A 20806-nucleotide genomic window follows, 5' to 3' on the forward strand; every position below is an offset into this window, starting at 1 on the left:
GCCTTCTTCTTATCATTCCTTTTCTGATGATCACAACTCACAAATGTTTGTGGTTTTCTCTTCACTTTGTCCTGTTGTCATTGTGATACAGTAACTTTATGATGGAAGGCCTTTTCATCTTAGTATTTTAGTTTGGACTTTAAAAACTTAAAAAAGGTCTTGGTTGTAACAAATTCAGAAGGAATGTGCAGAGTGTCAAAACTTTTTTTGCTGTTTCTTTTCTAAGGAGGAAAATTCAACAAAGCACCAGCTATAAAAAAGCTTAGTGCTGGCTTTCTACACGTGTAAATATGACAATTACTGAAAATGGAGAAAAAAAAACATTTTAAAAACCTTTTTGTGTTACACCGTGGAAAACCAGGGACTGAGGCAGACAGGTTTCTCTGACATCTGCTCTTTACTGTGCATAACTTGTAACTGACACAGAACTGCAAAAACCCGCCAAGGCCCCTAAGTGCCATAACGTGGTAACCCCATGATGCATTTCATCATACTTAATTTAAAATATAAACAATACACATTTTGTATTTTCTGCTGCTATTATTTCACTATCTTATTAAGGCTATACAAAGGAGTTAAACAATTTAATAGACCCAAGATGAAATTCACTTTTTCAGAAGCTGTATCTGTGTAAGTGAAGTCAATCCAGAAACATCTCTCAGATGTTTCAGACTTGAAATGCTTCAACAGCCTAAAACAGAATTTAGATGTAAAGATGCATTAATTTAATGAAGCTTAGCATAATCTGAGGAAGCTGTTCTTTTGAAAATGTTGTCATAGTCCATCCCATTATTTGAGTGCTATTCAATCATATAACACTTGACATAAGGCTCTTTTCATCACCCTTTAGCAATCTTTAATGTTAAAGATGAAAGGAAGTAATGAAAATCAAAACACATTTAATAATATGGGTTATTTTCCCCTAACTTTCTAAAATATATTTTCTAAATGTTAAAGCCAATTGTCTATCTGAAACAGCATGATTCAAGGGGAGCAGTAATGCTTAAACACAAATGTCACAATAACGAGATATCTGAAGTAAAGCCGTACAAAAATGAACCGAATTGTATGCCTGCATCTTACCACATACACTGCTTTTTACGGAAATTAGATAATAGAATTACTGCTTTAATTATAACAGCTTTATTATACCCTTGATCATTTGTTGTAGTTAAATAGCCATGTGGTTTGAGATTTCATAAAAGATTGTAATAATTATCTTTTAAAGAGCATAAGGGAATTTTGAAATAGCCCAATGTGTGCAACTGTTTTATTTAAAATAAATTTTTCGATTTCTCTAAAAAAAGTATGCATAATAATGATAGTTATTATGAAAGCATTATAATAATGTTAATAAGTAGTTTGGTCTTTCTTCTTCTACCAGCTAAGATATTTCTTTGCTACTTATAACAACAGTCATTAGTTTGAAATTTAACTTTAATAAAGGCAGAAAATTACAAATAAGAACCATTCTGATTAACGAATAGTTTCTTCACATTACTTCTGAAATGAGAATTACTTAGTAAACTGTTTATTTGCTGTTACAAGTAGAGCTCTGTGGCATTCATATTGCGGAACTACCTTTACAACAGTCAACAATTTTTTGCTTTGTAGATTTTTTTAAAAGTCGCATTATACAAAAAAAGCATTCTTTATAAAACTCTCTCAAGGTCAGAAAACAGAGATCAGAAAAATTAATTTTCACTGATGCAAGCTACATAATATAACCAATGTACAGTGGTGTGAAAAAGTGTTTACCCCCTTCCAAGTAAACACAAAATGCAGTTTTTAAATGAAGGTTTTTATTATTAAGGGAAAAAAAAAATCCAAACCTACATGGCCCTGTGTGAAAAAGTGATTACCCCCCCTGTTAAAACATAAATCAACTGTGGTTTATCACATCTTTAGAAAGCTGAGTTCAATTTCTCTAGCCACACCCAGGCCTGATTACTGCCACACCTGTTCTCAATCAAGAAATCACTTAAATAGGACCTGCCTGACAAAGTGAAGTAGACCAAAAGATCCTCAAAAGCTAGACATCATGCTGCGATCCAAAGAAATTCAGGAACAAATGAGAAACAGAGTAATTGAGATTTATCAATCTGGAAAAGGTTATAAAGCCATTTCTAAAGCTTTGGGACTCCAGCGAACCACAGTGAGAGCCATTATCCACAAATGGCGAAAACATGGAACAGTGGTGAACCTTCCCAGGAGTGGCCGGCTGACCAAAATGACCCCAAGAGCGCAGCGATGACTCATCCAAGAGGTCAGAAAAAACCCCACAACAACATCCAAAGAACTGCAGGCTTCACTTGCCTCAGTTAAGGTCAGTGTTCATGACTCCACCATAAGAAAGAGACTGGGCAAAAATGGCCTGCATGGCAGAGTTCCAAGACGAAAACCACTGCTGAGCAAAAAGAACATAAAGGCTCGTCTCAGTTTTGCCAGAAAACATCTTGATGATCCCCAAGACTTTTGGGAAAATACTCTGTGGACTGACGAGACAAAAGTTGAACTTTTCGAAGGTGTGTGTCCCATTACATCTGGCGTAAAAGTAACACAGCATTTCAGAAAAGGGACATCATACCAACAGTAAAATATGGTGGTGGTAGTGTGATGGTCTGGGGCTGTTTTGCTGCTTCAGGACCTGGAAGACTTGCTGTGGGAAATGGAACCATGAATTCTGCTGTCTACCAAAAAATCCTGAAGGAGAATGTCCGGCCATCTGTTCATGACCTCAAGCTGAAGTGCACTTGGGTTCTGCAGCAAGACAATGATCCAAAACACACCAGCAAGTCCACCTCTGAATGGCTTAAGAAAAACAAAATGAAGACTTTGGAGTGGCCTAGTCAAAGTCCTGACCTGAATCCGATTGAGATGTTGTGGCATGACCTTAAAAAAGCGGTTAAGGCTCGAAAACCCTCCAATGTGGCTGAATTACAACAATTCTGCAAAGATGAGTGGGCCAAAATTCCTCCACAGCGCTGTAAAAGACTCATTGCCAGTTATTGCAAACGCTTGATTGCAGTTGTTGCTGCTAAGGGTGGCCCAACCAGTTATTAGGTTTAGGGGGCAATCACTTTTTCACACAGGGCCATGTAGGTTTGGATTTTTTTTCCCTTAATAATAAAAACCTTCATTTAAAAACTGCATTTTGTGTTTACTTGTGTTATCTTTGTGTAATATTTCAATTTGTTTGATGATCTGAAACATTTCAGTGAGACAAACATGCAAAAAAATAAGAAATCAGGAAGGGGGCAAACACTTTTTCACACCACTGTATACAGTGCCTTGCGAAAGTATTCGGCCCCCTTGAACTTTTCAACCTTTTGCCACATTTCAGGCTTCAAACATAAAGATATAAATTTTTTATTTTATGTGAAGAATCACCAACAAGTGGGACACAATTGTGAAGTGGAACGAAATCTATTGGATTTTTGAAACTTTTTTAACTAATAAAAAAATGAAAAGTGGGGCGTGCAAAAGTATTCGGCCCCCTTGCGTTAATACTTTGTAGAGCCACCTTTTGCTGCGATTACAGCTGCAAGTCGCTTGGGGTATGTCTCTATCAGTTTTGCACATCGAGAGACTGAAATTCTTGCCCATTCTTCCTTGCAAAACAGCTCGAGCTCAGTGAGGTTGGATGGAGAGCGTTTGTGAACAGCAGTTTTCAGCTCTTTCCACAGATTCTCGATTGGATTCAGGTCTGGACTTGGACTTGGCCATTCAAACACCTGGATACGTTTATTTGTGAACCATTCCTTTGTAGATTTTGCTGTATGTTTGGGATCATTGTCTTGTTGGAAGATAAATCTCCGTCCCAGTTTCAGGTCTTTTGCAGACTCCAACAGGTTTTCATCCAGAATGGTCCTGTATTTGGCTGCATCCATCTTCCCCTCAATTTTAACCATCTTCCCTGTCCCTGCTGAAGAAAAGCAGGCCCAAACCATGATGCTGCCACCACCATGTTTGACAGTGGGGATGGTGTGTTGAGGGTGATGAGCTGTGTTGCTTTTACGCCAAACATATCGTTTTGCATTGTGGCCAAAAAGTTCGATTTTGGTTTCATCTGACCAGAGCACCTTCTTCCACATGTTTGGGGTGTCTCCCAGGTGGCTTGTGGCAAACTTTAGACGAGACTTTTTATGGATATCTTTGAGAAATGGCTTTCTTCTTGCCACTCTTCCATAAAGGCCAGATTTGTGCAGTGTAAGACTGATTGTTGTCCTATGGACAGACTCTCCCACCTCAGCTGTAGTTCTCTGCAGTTCATCCAGAGTGATCATGGGCCTCTTGGCTGCATCTCTGATCAGTCTTCTCCTTGTCTGAGCTGAAAGTTTAGAGGGACGGCCAGGTCTTGGTAGATTTGCAGTGGTCTGATACTCCTTCCATTTCAAGATGATCGCTTGCACAGTGCTCCTTGGGATGTTTGAAGCTTGGGAAATCTTTTTGTATCCAAATCCGGCTTTAAACTTCTCCACAACAGTATTACGGACCTGCCTGGTGTGTTCCTTGGTCTTCATGATGCTCTCTGCGCTTTCAACAGAACCTTGAGACTATCACAGAGCAGGTGCATTTATACAGAGACTTGATTACACACAGGTGGATTCTATTTATCACCATCAGTCATTTAGGACAACATTGGATCATTCAGAGATCCTCGCTGAACTTCTGGAGTGAGTTTGCTGCACTGAAAGTAAAGGGGCCGAATAATTTTGCACGCCCCACTTTTCATTTTTTTATTAGTTAAAAAAGTTTCAAAAATCCAATAGATTTCGTTCCACTTCACAATTGTGTCCCACTTGTTGGTGATTCTTCACATAAAATAAAAAATTTATATCTTTATGTTTGAAGCCTGAAATGTGGCAAAAGGTTGAAAAGTTCAAGGGGGCCGAATACTTTCGCAAGGCACTGTATACTGATCATGAAACATAATGGTTTGTTTTAATACATTAATTTTATTACTATTACTTTTAGTTAGCAGTTATAAAATTGAAACATTATTAACAAAAATAATCAAATTGCTTTAGTAGTAATTCAGCTCTTAATATTGGAGGTCCAGTACTAGCAATTATGTTTATTATCACATATTTCATCTGTGAAATTTAAAGCATAATTGTGAGACTGATCATAAACCTGTTAAAGCCATAAGAGGAACATCATTCAGTTTTGATCAATTTAACAGCAAGCAGAAACTTTCTGTAATAACACGTTCTTGTGATATTAGGACACACTGAAAAAGGCTTGGATGCTACAAATGTTCTCTAGATAACTCCCATAAAGTTGGAGATGTCTAAACACTTTGAAAGAGCTAGAGAATAAATAATACCCTCTGAAATTAATTTCCCTGATGAGCAAAGACCAAAGGTTAGCTATTTTTAATTTCTAAACTGCTCCCAACATTCACTACTTTAGTCTCTTGTGGCACTTCATTCTACAGTAAATGTCAGACTTGGCATTGAAATAAATAACTGTCAACTAGATGAAAAAGGCTGCTTTAGGATCACTCCAAATGTGGGATGATCATACTGCATACTGTCTGCAACTGCTGTTTAACCTGGTTTACTTAATTTAAGAAAAATATAATGGGTAAAGCTACTTTCTTTTGATTTATAGCCAGACATTGATATTAAGTGCTTACGCTGTCTTTGGTCTGTATCTCTAGCTTAAAGCCTAAAACAAATGCTTGAGAAACAAATATGACACACAAAAGGATAAGGACACAATGCAGTGCCTCCTGCTTATCATGAATGTTTCAGAGGAAAGAGAACCACATGTAAATTCTGGCCAGAAAATGGCTAACAAAGTGAAGTAGATACAATAAGAAGTATGATAAAGCATGTAAGCTGATCTAAAAATAATGGCTGTTCATAGTTCAAGGATAGTTGTCTGCCTTTGTTAACCTTGACTTCAAATGAAGTATTTTCTGTATCAGCTGTGGGCGATTGGAGTATGCGTTCCCAATTAATTATAATGTTCACATAGATAGCTGGGAAAGAAAAAGGGGTCCAGTTGTGCTCTTTGATTCACACCAAATGTGGAAAGGTACTCGGATTTACTGTAGCTCAGTAACTTGAGGTATGTTAATTTTCTAACTCTCCGTCCATTATACAGTAAGAAAGCTACTTATTCCTTTGTTGGACCCACCCTGACTTTATCCCAGAAGCACAGGGCACAAGGATCCAAACTCAGGATCCAGCAGCTGTGAGGCTACAGAGCTAGCTGCCTCACCACCTTGCCTCTCATGTTATGCTTATTTTATTGCATTCAAAATACAAGACCAAAGGCTCCAAAACACACTGAACTTTTTAAACCACTCTGTATATTTATTTGTTTGCATATAATACATATAATTGTGAAATTATGACTGGTTCTGGGGAAAACTGTTCACGTCCCCAAGCAGGCACAATGCCAGTGTGGCTATTAAAGAATAGCCAGCTCTATAAGATGTCCTGGCAGTGATGCCATCTAAAAATCTTTTGCAAAGTCTCAGGGCAAGAAAAGGGCTTTACATTCTCTACTCACATGTGAGTAAGATAGAGAGGGCATACACTTGTCTGAAGAGCATGTGTTACTATGGCCAAGTAAGGATGTGCTAACCACAGAGTGCTGTGTTTGCTTTTTATTTTTCAATTAATTGCTTTGGAGCATGGGACTTAATTTCCAATATGCAAAATAAAAAAATAGCCTAAAGACAAGCACCTGAAGAATATGGAACATGGTGTATATAATTACAAACTAAATAAAATGGTGGTGCCTCATGATCAATGACAAACGTATTACTCTGAAAAAAAAGACTGGGATAGTAACCTTGCTCACTGTGTTATTTATGTTTTAAGCCTTGCTTTTATAAGGTTATTTGGGTAATCGCCAATCAATGGAGGATAAATGTAAAGTTTATTACAAATACAAAGGTACAGTATATCATAAAACCTATAATGGTTTTGCGTTCCTAATATGGCAAAATAAAATGTTTCCTCATGCTTACTTACTTGTAGCAAATGGAGCTACAAAAACTGAGGTATTTTCAATCAGATTTATACAAATATACAATCTCTATACAGGACTTATCTTAATCTTAGAGAAAATTCCAGATAACCTAATGATCTAGAACTGTAGAGCTTGCTCTGTCAAAAGGAAAAGATTTGTTCTACATTACCCTACAGTTTAAATGAGCAAGATCAGTGCTTTACTAAAATGGGGTCTCTGTACCCAATACATATCATAGGGTACCAAATATGTTTAATGGAATTCAAGCCTTAAATTCTCATATAGTGTAAATAGAATTAAAAGGAGCAGTTGGAGCTTGCCGGTAAAGCAAAGAAACAGAGTTAGAGAGATATTGTGGTGCTACTGTTAGATGTTAATTATATTCTAATTATCACCCCAAAGTAAATTTTTAAGGTATTGAAAATGTCGTGGGAGGCATAACATCAAACTTACTTCAACACTAATAATGAAGAGCTACGGAAAATTGCAGGCTTTCATGTGAAACATTTTTTTATAATATCATTCCATTTTCGCAAGAAGTGCTTCACTGTTACTATGAACACCACAGCTTGTTTCAGGACTAGATGTTTTATCTAGGGAATTGTTTTATCAAAATGGAAGCATAAATGCACACATTCATACATAAATTAATCTCAACTTGTACATCTGATTGAATTTATTTTAGCAGTTTTAATGAAGAGCACCACTTAATGTTTAATATAATAATAATACAATATAGATATAATATAATAATATAAATATATATATCTTAATTATAAGCTTTTGGAACATCATAGAAATCACAGAAAGATATCAGTGATGTGAGTTATTTAAGACAAAAATGAGATTAATATGATGTTGTTCCACTATATGCAGCATGTATATGTACTATGTACTGTACTTTTGTACTTTTTGTACTACGTTACAAAAAATTACCAAATACATCTGAGAAAATATCACTTTCATATTTTAAAATGGCATGTGAAGTATCAAACATGTTGTGTAATTTTAAGCAAAAGAAGGAGGATTTTCTACTTACAGGAGGATCTTGATCTTCTGCTAACACTGTAGTGATGATAGTGCCCTTAACTGCATTTGGAGCCACCATTCCCCTGTATATAGGGTTCTTAAACACAGGGGGATAATCGTTCATATCCTGCAAAACACAATTAGCAGTTAAGTGCAGAAGCTGGAACTGGATTGCAGACACATTCATGAACACTGCTCCTTGAATTGTTCCCATTCTCTCTTTTCCCATTACAAAACACATTTACAACTGTCACCCTCTTACAGTGCTGATGCCATTAGGATCAGGGAAAAGTACTAAACAAAACCGATATATATTCAATACCAGATCATGCAGGGCATTAAGACTGTAACAAATGACAAAACCTTTTGGGACCAGAAGTTCTATTGACCTGACTTACAATGGTTTGTTGTGTTATTTTGTACTTTTGAGGCTATATGGAGTGGTTTGCTTCGTCATGTTTCTTAAGGGTTGGATGATTTGATAACACCCACTACCTTTTTGTACAGAGATTTATTTTCAACAATCAAAGCTTTCTGGTTACTACAAAGAAAACCAGCACAACGTTTTAGCCTGGAATGGAATACAAATATAACTTCACCTGATAACTGTGAAGCCATTTATCTCTGAAGCTGGGATTTGAATTTGGATTCACCCAAAAGGACTTTGCCACAAGGCCAAGGTGATTCTGTTAACTGAAGTGTTTCACTTAACTTTCAACAACATAGAGTTACTTGCAGAAAATCCAGCAACATTTTGCTCCAATAATCAGAAATATTTCCTGCCCTTATGCAGGGTAATAAAGAGTTTTGAATGTATTATACAAACCTGGAAATATGTTGCTTTATGCATATTATTCACAATTATTTCTAAAAACAGACACCCAAGTTAATCCTTATGACAACCTTTCCATACCATTTAAAGTAGTGTGCAACCTCTTTCTTCCCTTGAACAGTGTATTCATAGTTTATGTGGCTGCTATTAATTATCCATGCCAAAATCACAGGCCATAAAAACTGTATAAGTCAGTCAAATTAACTCCATGAAAGAATTGTATTACATCTTATTTAAAGTGTCCTCTTCTTTATATTGAAGATATCTTTCAACAATACTTCAACTACCTAATGATTTGTCACTGTCAAAAAGAAATGTTTTTCATGATCCAATGTGAAAGTCAAGACTCATAATAAATGGGTTTCCTGATAGACAGTAAAATTAATGTGAAGTGCAAAAAATAATCAAACCCTTCAACTTCACTTCCACTTGCACTTCAATTTAACTGAGAAACCCGGAAAAGTTGGAATAGTAAAAAATCAATTACAGTATCTGCATTTTATTTCCTCACAAAAGATGTCATGTCATAATATCTACTGTATGATGGCAATAGAATATGAACGCAAATTATTTCAAAGAGTACTTATTCAAGATAGGATCTCTTGTTTTAATAACAGAAGTATTGCAAGTTCATTATCAGATTTAATTGTCTCACTTATCTTCTCTGTGAGGTAGCAGCATTTTCATCACTTTTTTTATTGGCTGTGAAATGCAAAAATTGCTACTTTGTCATTGTGATTATAATGTGTTTTTGATTGATTTGATCTGGGGTACTGTTCAACTACAGACATAACATGAAACTTCTGAATACTGCAAGCTTGAGACCATATAAAGCAACTGAGGTAAAGAAGGATTTACATTTTATTTCACTTTGCTTTTATTCTCAGCCTGCTAATAAGAAAAAAAAAACTCTATATGAATTAAAAAAGCTTTAAAAAGTTAGTTTACTTAGAAGTAAGATAACATCTTTTTCATGTTGATTACAGAAAATATTAAATGAAATATAGAAGTGTGTAATCTATTTTATGATTCATGTAATACAAAGACAGAATAATGAATAATGTCTTAGTCTTCATTAAAACGAAAAAAAAAGTAAATTTATTGTTTTATTTTAAATAAATCTTACATTGTGTCCTCAATAGAAGACCACTTAAAATATTACTGTACATACTATACTGTATTAGTTTTAATGAAACACTGGGTGGGTGATTACATGTGTTAGGGATTACATTTTAAAATGTATAAGCAATTGAGAAAAAATATTTAGAAAAGTCAGATACAATGATCTATGTAGTTCTTTATATATCCAACACAGTCTGTCTCCTAAATTTTAGAAAGAAAAAAAAAAGTGGTAAGATGCCACGAAGTACTGCTTAAAATATTTCCAGAGTAATGTTTTATATTATAGTTACAAGGCAGATATTCGGAACATTTTCCATAGTGTGTTGATTTAAGCAAGCACTTTATTCTGGAAAACAATAAACTGGCAAATTTAAATCAGAATATTGAAAATAACAGCACAATAAATAGGTTGATACAATTAATTCTACCACAAATTGACTATTCTTCAAAATAAATAAAACCTAATTATTTAAATGATATTAAATGATAAATATTAAAATATGATAAAACAAATTAATATCTGATCTTATCTTAATATTTTAGGCATTCTTTGTAGTTAATATTTCCACATTAAAAACTAGCGGGAACTGTACAAGTTTGTAACTACAACTAAATATAATAAATCTCCCAGACTGAAGACTTCCTTATCAGTGTGGAGACATAGAAAAGACCTTTATTTGTACTGGAAGATTAGGAAACTTGATGCCACAAGCAAGTCTTCATTTTTCAGAATGGGAAAACCACATGAATCAATTTGACAGAAAAAACGTAGCCAGGTAATGATATATTAAGCCTCAACTTCAAACAAACCCCACATTCATTTCTAATAATGTGCTGTCCATGTCAAAAACACACTGTAGCATCTATCCCACTGTAACCAAGCAGGTTATCTTAGTTAACACAGAGCTAAGTATGAGACGAGACTCATTTTCCCTCAACTTCTATCTGCTGATTAATCTTCTGTAACATTATAAATCAGACACAGAAAATACTGATGAAACAGAGCAATCACAAAACGAATGACTCAATCACATATAAAACAGCACTGCATTACTGTAATACAGTATCAATCAGTCAGTCTGCCTTTTGTGCAGACTGAAAAATATGGAATTGGAGAGGTGCAATTATCTTTAAGGGCAAGGGTTATTTCACAATATGCAATATTTCAAGCTTTCAGAAAACAAAAATGTAAACATATTAAGGGATCTTGAACAGCACCACTATGAGTTTTCATCTTAAAGATAAATTCTATAAAAAGCAATAGTGAAAATGACCACAACAGTGGGGACAGAAGACTCAAACTGAGAGCTTCATTCTTACCGATATTTTCACAGTCACTGTAGCAAGTCCAGGTGGCATACTTCCTCCACTTCCCAAGGCCTCCACTATAAATGTGTAGGATGCCCCTGACGTGGAAAGAGTTTCAAAATCCAAAACCTGCAACACTGATAACTCCCCTGTCACAGGATTGACAGAAAACAACTGTCTGGCCTCTTGCGTTCTTATGCGGTACGTGACATTGGAGTCAAGATCTGCATCTTTTGCCTTGGTGAAAAAAAAAACATTGTGACAAGAACTTAGAGAAAAACAATTTAAATTGAAAAATAAAAATCTCTTGATACCCAGCTGATGATCTAAAGGGGAATCTGTTTCTTACTAGTTTTGAAAGTGCATATACAGTACAATCTCCCTTAGCAAGCTGGAACTACAGAGAACACACAAGTCCACTTTAAAAAAAAAAGAAAAAAAAACAGGAAAGCAGGGAGGGTTATGACTGAGAGAACAACAAATCACTAAGGATACATGTGTACATGTGTGCGTGATGACTGTGTACTGTATTTCCATATCCCTAATATTAATAAATCATGTACATACTTCGGGCTTTTATATTTATATACTGTACACCTCCATTTGCTGCAGAGTCCGCACTCAGTGAAAGCCCCTAAAGGAAATTGAATAGTGCATTTTCAAAGGAAAGTGACCTGAGTTCTCAATAGGTCAGTACCAGCTCATCAGAGGGAGGCAGTATATAATCCTCTATGTCCATTCACAAAATGAAAACAATCAGGAGAATTCCACATCAGCTATGACCCTCAGGCTGGAAACTAAATCATTCCCTTCTCAAATTAGGATCTGTACTTCTCTGACAATATGAGCTAAAACAGAAAGAAGCAATGTGAGTGAAAGTTATCCAGGAGTCAAAGCCTTTCAGGTAAGAGCCTTTGATGGCAGATACACAAGGGAATTGCAAGATATGCGTATAAAACCCCTCAGAGCAGGATATGATGCAAGAAAATGTATTAATCTCATTGAAATCTTATCCCATCAGAAGCAGTTTTTTTCTTGGTATCACCCGGGACTAGCTGTAGTGTGGCAGACTTCAGTTGTCAGCACATGAGATTATCTGTGAGGCTTTGATGACAGTGAGGTGTCTGCATAACATCTCCTGAGTGAGATGTCAGATTGGGCACCTTATTAATTATGTTTTCATTGTTTAGCTGTGTCCTTGATTTTTTCTATTTCTAAAATAGATATCAGCACTTAAAGTGCAAGTTAATTTAATCAATGTAATAGAATATTAGGTCCTACCATATTCCTCAATGAATCCCTTGATCTGACATTTCTTCAAGGTGCCCTACACTTAATTTCATAATTACACAGTAGTTTTTTTAACTAATTAGTATATGCATATAAAGTTTAAAATATTTTTCCTGCAATGTGTGCCCTCAATTTTTAAAAATATGTTTAAGATATATTACCATATTTTAATTGCAGCAGAACTAGGTTCTCGAGGCGCTGTGAACATATTACCATAATTAATGACACAGAGAAAATAGCTTGCTGTTAAGCACGTACTTTAGCTGTGCAAATTTACCAAACCGAACAATCTTCCCAACTAGTTGGGGTTTCCTGTGCCAATATACTGATAGCTGACATGTCCACCTAATTGTACTCAAGCAGGTCCAGAATCATTGTGGATCACGCTGCACGCTTAGCTCTTGAATATATTTATGAATATATTGAATGAATATATTTATATTTATGAATATATTTATACTTCGAAACCGCTGTACCGCCCAAAGCTCTTTTCCTTCACGGACAATAAAGAGACAAGAGGTATCGGAAGAAAACACAATAAACTTGTGGGGCAAAGCCTCCTCTTACCTCCAGCCGCAGAAAGACTGTTCCCGCAGGACTATTTTCTGGTAAACTGACGGTGTATGAGCTCTGAGAAAATACCGGGCTGTTGTCATCAATGTCCAGTACCCTGATAGACAGCGTAATGGTCGTGCGACGAGGATCTACGGCTCCATCCGAGGCCTCCACGATCAGGTCATACTGGCCGCGTGTTTCCCGGTCCAAAGGCACCACAGTGTAAATGCTGCCATTCGAGTTAATTTTGAAAATACCATTGAGGTTCACTAAGGTGTAACGGACCTGTCCATTAACCCCCGCATCAGGATCTCTTGCCTGAAAAGAGAGGAAGCCAATTGTCCATGTGACCAAAAAGAAGGCGACCACAACAGCATAGAGGAGTGCTCTTCAGGAGTGTGTGTCTATTTAAGATATGCTCACGTAGGGAACATCACATTCTGTACAATCAAAGAAAGACACTGCTTTTTTAATTTGGTTCAAAATCCTGAAGCAGACAGCTGAGGTCCGTGCACTCAATGGTCAGAGAAATTTCAGATTGAGAGGCCTCTCTCAGTCCGGTGGAAAAATACAAACTATCACATCCTTTGTGTTCTTTTTACTTCATAGGCCTGGCTAACTTTTATCATTACCTCTATGGTTTTGCTCTGCTTAGGAAAGCATATTATAAAAGTGTTAGGATCCCATGTGAAATGTCAGCTTTGACAAATTCACTCACAAAAAAAGTTAAAACTGCTTTTAAGTAATATAGCAATACTCTTGCTGAGGAAATGCTGATGGTGGAGTCAATAATACTTCATTGATTTTACAGTAGTTTCTGCATAGATGGTAAAATGCCTCGCCAAAACAGTAACAGATCAAAAACCTAATATACAAGTGTCAATATAAATGCCATTTTGCTCATGAATTACACTGATAACAGCAACAATGATGAAGGAAATTGTCAGTTTAGCTCCATACTGGGCCATATTTTGTTATATTTCCTTCTCTTCCCGAGGTGACCTCTTGAATTTTAAGCTAAACTTTCTTCAGTACACTTTTTGGTATTTCTTTAACAAAAAAAGAGGAAATGATAATGCTAAAAATCTTTAAGAATCCTTTAGGTTTGCACACAGTTGCTTAAAAGATTTTTATTCCCTCTTGAATATGACACCTTATTAGCATGCAGGTAGAATACTTCAGTGCTGTTCTAATAGTTTTTGAACTGTAGTCACATATTACTCTTTACTATAATTAAAGATAGTAAATCAGGGAGTACCCACCCCTAGAATTCAGGCACAGCTCTTCAGAGACTCCATCTGGCACTAAGCCAATAATGATCTTAAAACAGATTTTGAAAATATGGTATACAGTTTAAAGAATAATTGGCCTCTATGATGTTTTAGAAGATCATTTCTAATGGCGCTTCACACAAAATAAGACCACTTCACAAAGCCATATGGAAAGGCTGGGCCCTTTAATTAATCAATTGGCAAAACAGACAGGAAAAATGCAAAATCAGAGTTCATTATATTAACCTACCAAACATAGGTAAAAGGGCATGTTTGCTCCATTACCTTAAATTAATTTAAAAATATTATCTTACATGAAGTTATCTTTTGAAAAGTTTTGCCTGTGGCTGCTATTAAAGCAATTAGACATTTTGTGTGGGTGGAAAGCTATCCTATTGTAGGCCACAGAACATTATTAATTGATACCTAAATGCCACTTCTTAAAAATGAAAACTAAAATGTCAAGAGTATATTACAAATTTCATAAAATGTTTACCACATGGTAAAGTGCTTGCAGAAAAAAATAGGCCTTTGGGGTTTAGGAACTGCAAATAACTTAACATAATAAACATAATAACATAATAAAATACAAATGTTATTAACATAAAATAATAATTAATAATTCCTTGCAATTAAATAGCAATTTTCAACTCAAAGGACCTCAAAGAGCATATACTGCATATAGGAATTCCACTTTATCCACCATTGAAATACATATCAGCCACTATGTACTGTACTTGTTACAATACAATAAGTTAGGTACAGTAGATACAGTATGTGAGAAACTGCTTCACCAGTTGAATAAAAGGGACTTTAAGGCAGGCCAGACTGTATTATTGATGCTTAGAGCAAAGCTTTCTCTATAATAAAAGACAGGTTAATGTGGCTAATTTTTTAAAGATTGCTTTACCAAGATAAGGGCATTCCTTAGAAAAATAAAATAAAATATGATTAATGGCTGTACCATCACAACAAGTCAAGGAGTGTTTAACAAGGTCTAAATTAAGCATAAGACATTCTAATGAAAGCATCTATCTTCTGAAAAAATCAATTAAAAGTTAATTACACGTGTTAATAAGAAAACCACACATACTAGTTTTTTTTTTCTTCAGGAGTGTGGCAATAAACATTTCTGTTTCAGGATATATAACGATCTCACTTAGAAAGTACACAGACTATAAAAAATCAGTGTTTTTTTGTCTTACAGTCTGTCTTATAAATAACATAACGTGCATTTCTGAGCTGTTAAAGCAAATGAAATGCTTTGTAGCAGAGAAACTGCCTTCAACAGATGTGCTGATTACTTTAGTAGGGAAAACATGAAAATAAACAAAAACGTTTTCCAGTGAAGAAACATTTAATAGAGCTGACATAAATGCAACAAGTGTTAATCTAGTTATTATTGCCTTATTTAAAATAAAAAAGGGATATATAATTGTATTTGTAGTATACATAGAGGTAAGATGTTTTATAAATAATGTGTAACATTCAGTGAATCAGTAATTATGTAAAATAAAATGCATAATGAAATTGTACACATAAATGTAAACGTAAATTTCTCATTGAAGGAATCAAATTCACCTGACAAGATAAAAACTCATAAGTAAAGGATAATTAACAGAAAGACCTGCCAATAATGATTACATGAAAAATGTGCGAAGAGCAAGTTAAAACTCCACAACCGTACATCCCTAAAGAAGAGGTTCAATTACTAGCTTCATTAAGGTATCAATATGCCAATAACACATGAGAACCCTTGCTTTTACTTTAATGGCAGTGACTATTCTATTACTCTTGATACTTCCAGTTTTCTAAAGAAGAGCTGTCTAGTCATAATCCCATCATCCTGGAAAATGCAGTAAGTGACAAAATGTTAATGCCTAAATATTCCTAATTCAGATAATATGAGGGTTACATTCATTCACATTATTGTACTTAATATTTAAATTTACTTACTGGCAGGGATTACACTGACCAGATGCCTCCTACAGTGTGCTATTAGGTTCTGGTACTTCAGAGAGGAATTTGTTTTAATATTCCTCTGCAAAGAAGTGCTCTAAGTCCTTTAGACCCTTTGGTTTATCTTTTTGAAATGCCTTGTTGAGTTAGAATCACAAATGTTCAACTGGGTTGAGGCTGCCATGCGAGAACATTTACATTATGTGTAGTTAACCATTCGCTTGACAATTTGGATGTTCTGGATTATTGTCATGCTGGAATGTATATTTTCAGCCAAGCTTGTGCTTCCTGGCAGAAAAGTACCAGATTTCTGGCTAAAATGTCCTGGTACATGTTGGAGTTAATAATTTCCCCTATCTTGACAAGGGCTCCATGTCCCATAGATACAAAAGTTCTCAGTTATCATCACCTTAAGATACTGTATATACCAGGGATAATAAAAAACAAAGTCGTTTTTTGCCCCAGCTGTTCTAAATCACATTCACAACATAGTTTCTCAAGTCTGTATATCTCAGATGAAAACCCTTTTTACACATTTTATCTCATTCATCCTCCTCCACCCCATCTCAGCCTTTGTAGCTGCCTGTTTGGTATTTGCTCACTCTGCTCATTAGCATCCATACTTTTCATTTTATGGACAGGGTGCTGGCGCACAGCCAGTTGGCTTAAGCCAAATCTCACTATATCTAAATACTCAATTAATACCCTCAAATATATTATTTCTTGGGTGTTGAGCTTTTTACTGAAAATGTAATGTTGATGATCATGTCAAAAAAATTTCATTTCATGTGAGCATTACAGATTGTTCCAATAGTCAATGAAATGATATTTGACATTTCTTTTTGTGGTTCGCCCTCAGAAGAAGCTTCTTTCTCATCGCCCAGGTACGAATGCCTCACTCACGCCAGCAACTTCAAATGTTAGATTTCAACCCTTTGTATCCTGAAGAGGCCAGTGTGTATTAGAAATCTCTGACTCTTGCCTTTGGATTTAGTTGCCTCCCAATCCAGTTGTTTCATACCCTGTGGTAACAAATACACTTGCATACTCTTCCTGGCAGGGCTGCAACTTTACCAGCAGCTTTTTAAATAACTTTTTTTTCTACTAGAGTAAAAAAAAAAAAGTAGATTCTTCTTTCATTGGATTACTTTATAAAATTGTGAAATTGTCAATGACTATTCTTTGGAGTCAGTCTTTGGAGAACTCTCTGAACTTAACTACTGTATGTTATCCACGTTACCTCAATTGTTTACCCCATGAAACAGTAAACCTTCTCAGGCCTCTATATACAGTAGATCTGGACACTTCAATGGCACTTCAAAATAGCAGAATGTTACTGCAGATTTGTTTTATTGAATTGTAGTTAAACGAACACCTATAGATATGAATAAATGTGATCCTCTTGCTTGGACTTTGTCTGATCAGTGCAATCTCTGTACAGTCCTATTATGATTACAGCATATCATTATTTAATTGTTTTAAGTGAGACACTATCTAATCCATAACTCATTCTACTCTATGTTTTTGTTCCTATTTCTTCAAGGCTGTGAATAAAGGGTACTGTATAATACTGTATAATAACAGAGTTGAAGGCATGATGGGTTTAATAAATAAAATGAAATATAAAACTAGAACAGCACAAAGCACAGTACCACACATATTGTACAACAGGAGATGCACTCACGGAGTTTAACCTCAAAAGTAAATACTAACTTGTAATTGCCACCAATTTATTTTGTTATCAGCAGAACAGACGTCTAATGTAAAATAAAAAATAAACAAAATACAAAATGGCAACACAAAGAAGATAACATCAAGGCATCTGGATGCCTTATAGTTTCCCACTGATTGTTCTTCTGACAAACCAAACCCCTATTAATCTGGAACGCTAATTAAAACTCCTTGCTGTTTAACAGAGCTGAACAAAACCACTCATTATAGAATGCCCCTTAAGGTGACAAATTATTTAAATGACTTTTCTTTAATTGGAAAATTGTAAACAAAAAAACACAGCAGTCAGACCGATGGAGCATATCACGGAGGATCATCTGCTTTCCAAATCTTCCAAGAACTTATTGAAGTCTGGATTAATTTGGTTATTGAGAATGATAAAAAACACAGACCTTTTAATTATGTGTTTGTTACACAGGTAAATCTCCCAGTATGGGCTGGCCCTGTAACATGAGGACATGCAAGGGTTAATTCTTCATACCTTTACTTGGCCTACAAATGCATTTGCCTCTTCTTCCTGGACAGTGAAGTTTTTGGGTAGAAACGGATCAAAGATGGGGTCATTATCATTGACATCGGTGACAACTATGTTCACAGTGGCAGTAGAAGTCTAGAATCAAAAGATCACAAAAACTGGCTGTTAGATTATTGAAAGGTATGTTAAGCAACAGAAAGGTGGGGTGTTGACACAATGGCTGATTTCCAAAGTGTTGTAACTTGATTTGATTACATTTACATTAACATCAAAATGGCAAAAAAGTTTAGTGTTTTTGCAAAGAATCACGAGCACAATGAAAGAAGACATACAGTAATAATTTGTAAAAAAAATAGTAGTTGCAAATTCATATTAAAACAAATGCTTACAAAGTTAATAAATGTGAGCAAATCAATTTACTAGGCTTTAGAAATTTGTAGTACAAGCCAAGTACAGTATACTGACAAATTCGTGTAACCATTTAAATGTTTTTACTGTAAATTATGTAAACAGGAAATTAAACAGTTACTGAATTTGCAAGATAATGTACAGATTGCTGGCTAAAACAAGCTTTCCCTAACACAATTGATAACCACTGGAAACTGTTACAATTTATTACAAAACTAAATACATTGGGCTGAACTTTTTTTAAAGGGATGTGCAAATGCCAGATTATATTTGATTTTTTGTTTTATTTTTAAATAATTTATCCCATTAATAGGATAATACCTTACAACAAATGAAATATAGAGATATTATCTTAAAATGTGTATAAATGTATCAGTTGAAATTGTAAAAATCTTAGCAAAATGAAAATAAATAAATTTTGCCCAAATGTATTGTAATTAATGAAGCATATCACCAATACTTAAAGTTTTATCCTGTTTGTGGTTGCAGCAATTGTCAAGGTCATTGTGTTTTTTATTGTAATGTCATGAAAACATGTTTTATTATATAGAACAATGAGCATGAGCTATGAGGTAAATTCAAAAGAAGAAACTTTATGCAAACAGACAGCGATAAACTCAAGAGCCACACTGTTTTCTCCTCAGGAAATATACTCTAGTCCTTGAGGCCCTCATGTTATGGAGATGACAACTGTCATGTGTCTGCCAGAGGTTTGGTTCACTTGATATGCACAACTGACAATGTCACTATTCATTTCCATTAATCCAAGATTAGGAGAGCAATTAATTAACAATTTCAGTGCTGATGTTTTCAAATTCAATATTTGAATTATATTTAATATTTATATGTATGGAACAGGTTAAAGTGGGAAGTTGTGATACAGACATTGCAAAATTGCAAAGTAAGTGCCTCTCTGCTGAAGAGAAAAAGACACAACGTGTCCTGTTGTAGAGGCCTCTGCAGATGTAGATCCTTTATCTGCTGCAAATCATGTACATCCGCATCAGGTGCTGTGTCTTTTTCAGGTATAGAAACTTCTTCAGGTGCAGAGACTTCTTCAAGCATAGAGCCTTCTTAAGGTGCAGATCCCTTGTTGTGTGCGGAGCCTTTTCCAGGTTCAGAGACTTCTTCAGGTGTACAGCCTTCTATAGCTGCAGAGACCTCTTTTGGCACCTAGTCCTTTTCAGGTGCAGAACCCTCCTCCTGTGCAAAGATTTCAATACAGTACGTGCTGTTCTTCAGGTGCATAGCCTTCTTCACACCTGACCATGGCACCTACAGCTGAAACATTGTGCATTTCACTGCCTATCTTATCATTGTGGGATGATAAACTGTGCTGCCAATTATGTCAGACATTTATACAGTAGGTATGTACATAATTAGCTCCCTACTGTATAACTATACTATTATTAGTGAAAAAATTACTTAGTGGAATAAAATCAGCTAATAAATTAAAAAAGAAACTAGGGACACACTTCACAATCATTATTTTAAAGATTCATGTATACTAGCTAAAAAAGACTATATGAATTATTGCAATGAAAAGAAACTAATACACAGTGAATAATCAATGTTGAAACAATTGCTTCCTCTGGAAAGACCCTGCAGGCAACATCACAGAAGGCCTGGAAATGGATTCCAAGGAGAACATATGGGCTACAAGGCACTCCAGAGGAGGATATTTTAGGGATTCTGGAGTCCTTGTCATTTGGTCTTGACAAGTTTTCAAGCGTAGCATTTCTCTATTGATATGCCTTCAGAGATCCATTGTGCTGTGAAATTTTGGAAAAGTCATGTAAGGATAATATAAAATATTTCATTATATGATGACATAAT

At 35.3% G+C, this 20806-nt stretch overlaps 1 protein-coding gene across 1 annotated transcript in view; it reads right to left on the reverse strand.

Moving 5' to 3' along the window:
- The window catches only part of pcdh15b (protocadherin-related 15b), a 190866-nt gene that overhangs the window by 59813 nt on the left and 110247 nt on the right, over positions 1-20806 (reverse strand). Inside the window, exons 17-20 of the mRNA XM_088915772.1 lie at positions 18569-18697; positions 13139-13444; positions 11294-11518; positions 8030-8146 (exon numbers count right to left, since the gene is read on the reverse strand). Coding sequence (XP_088771898.1) covers positions 8030-8146; positions 11294-11518; positions 13139-13444; positions 18569-18697 — 777 coding nt within the window. The remainder of the gene's footprint in view (positions 1-8029; positions 8147-11293; positions 11519-13138; positions 13445-18568; positions 18698-20806) is intronic.

Source organism: Atractosteus spatula, chromosome 5, assembly GCF_055471065.1.
Source record: "Atractosteus spatula isolate fAtrSpa1 chromosome 5, fAtrSpa1.hap1, whole genome shotgun sequence".
NCBI classification, from domain to species: Eukaryota; Metazoa; Chordata; class Actinopteri; order Semionotiformes; family Lepisosteidae; genus Atractosteus; species Atractosteus spatula.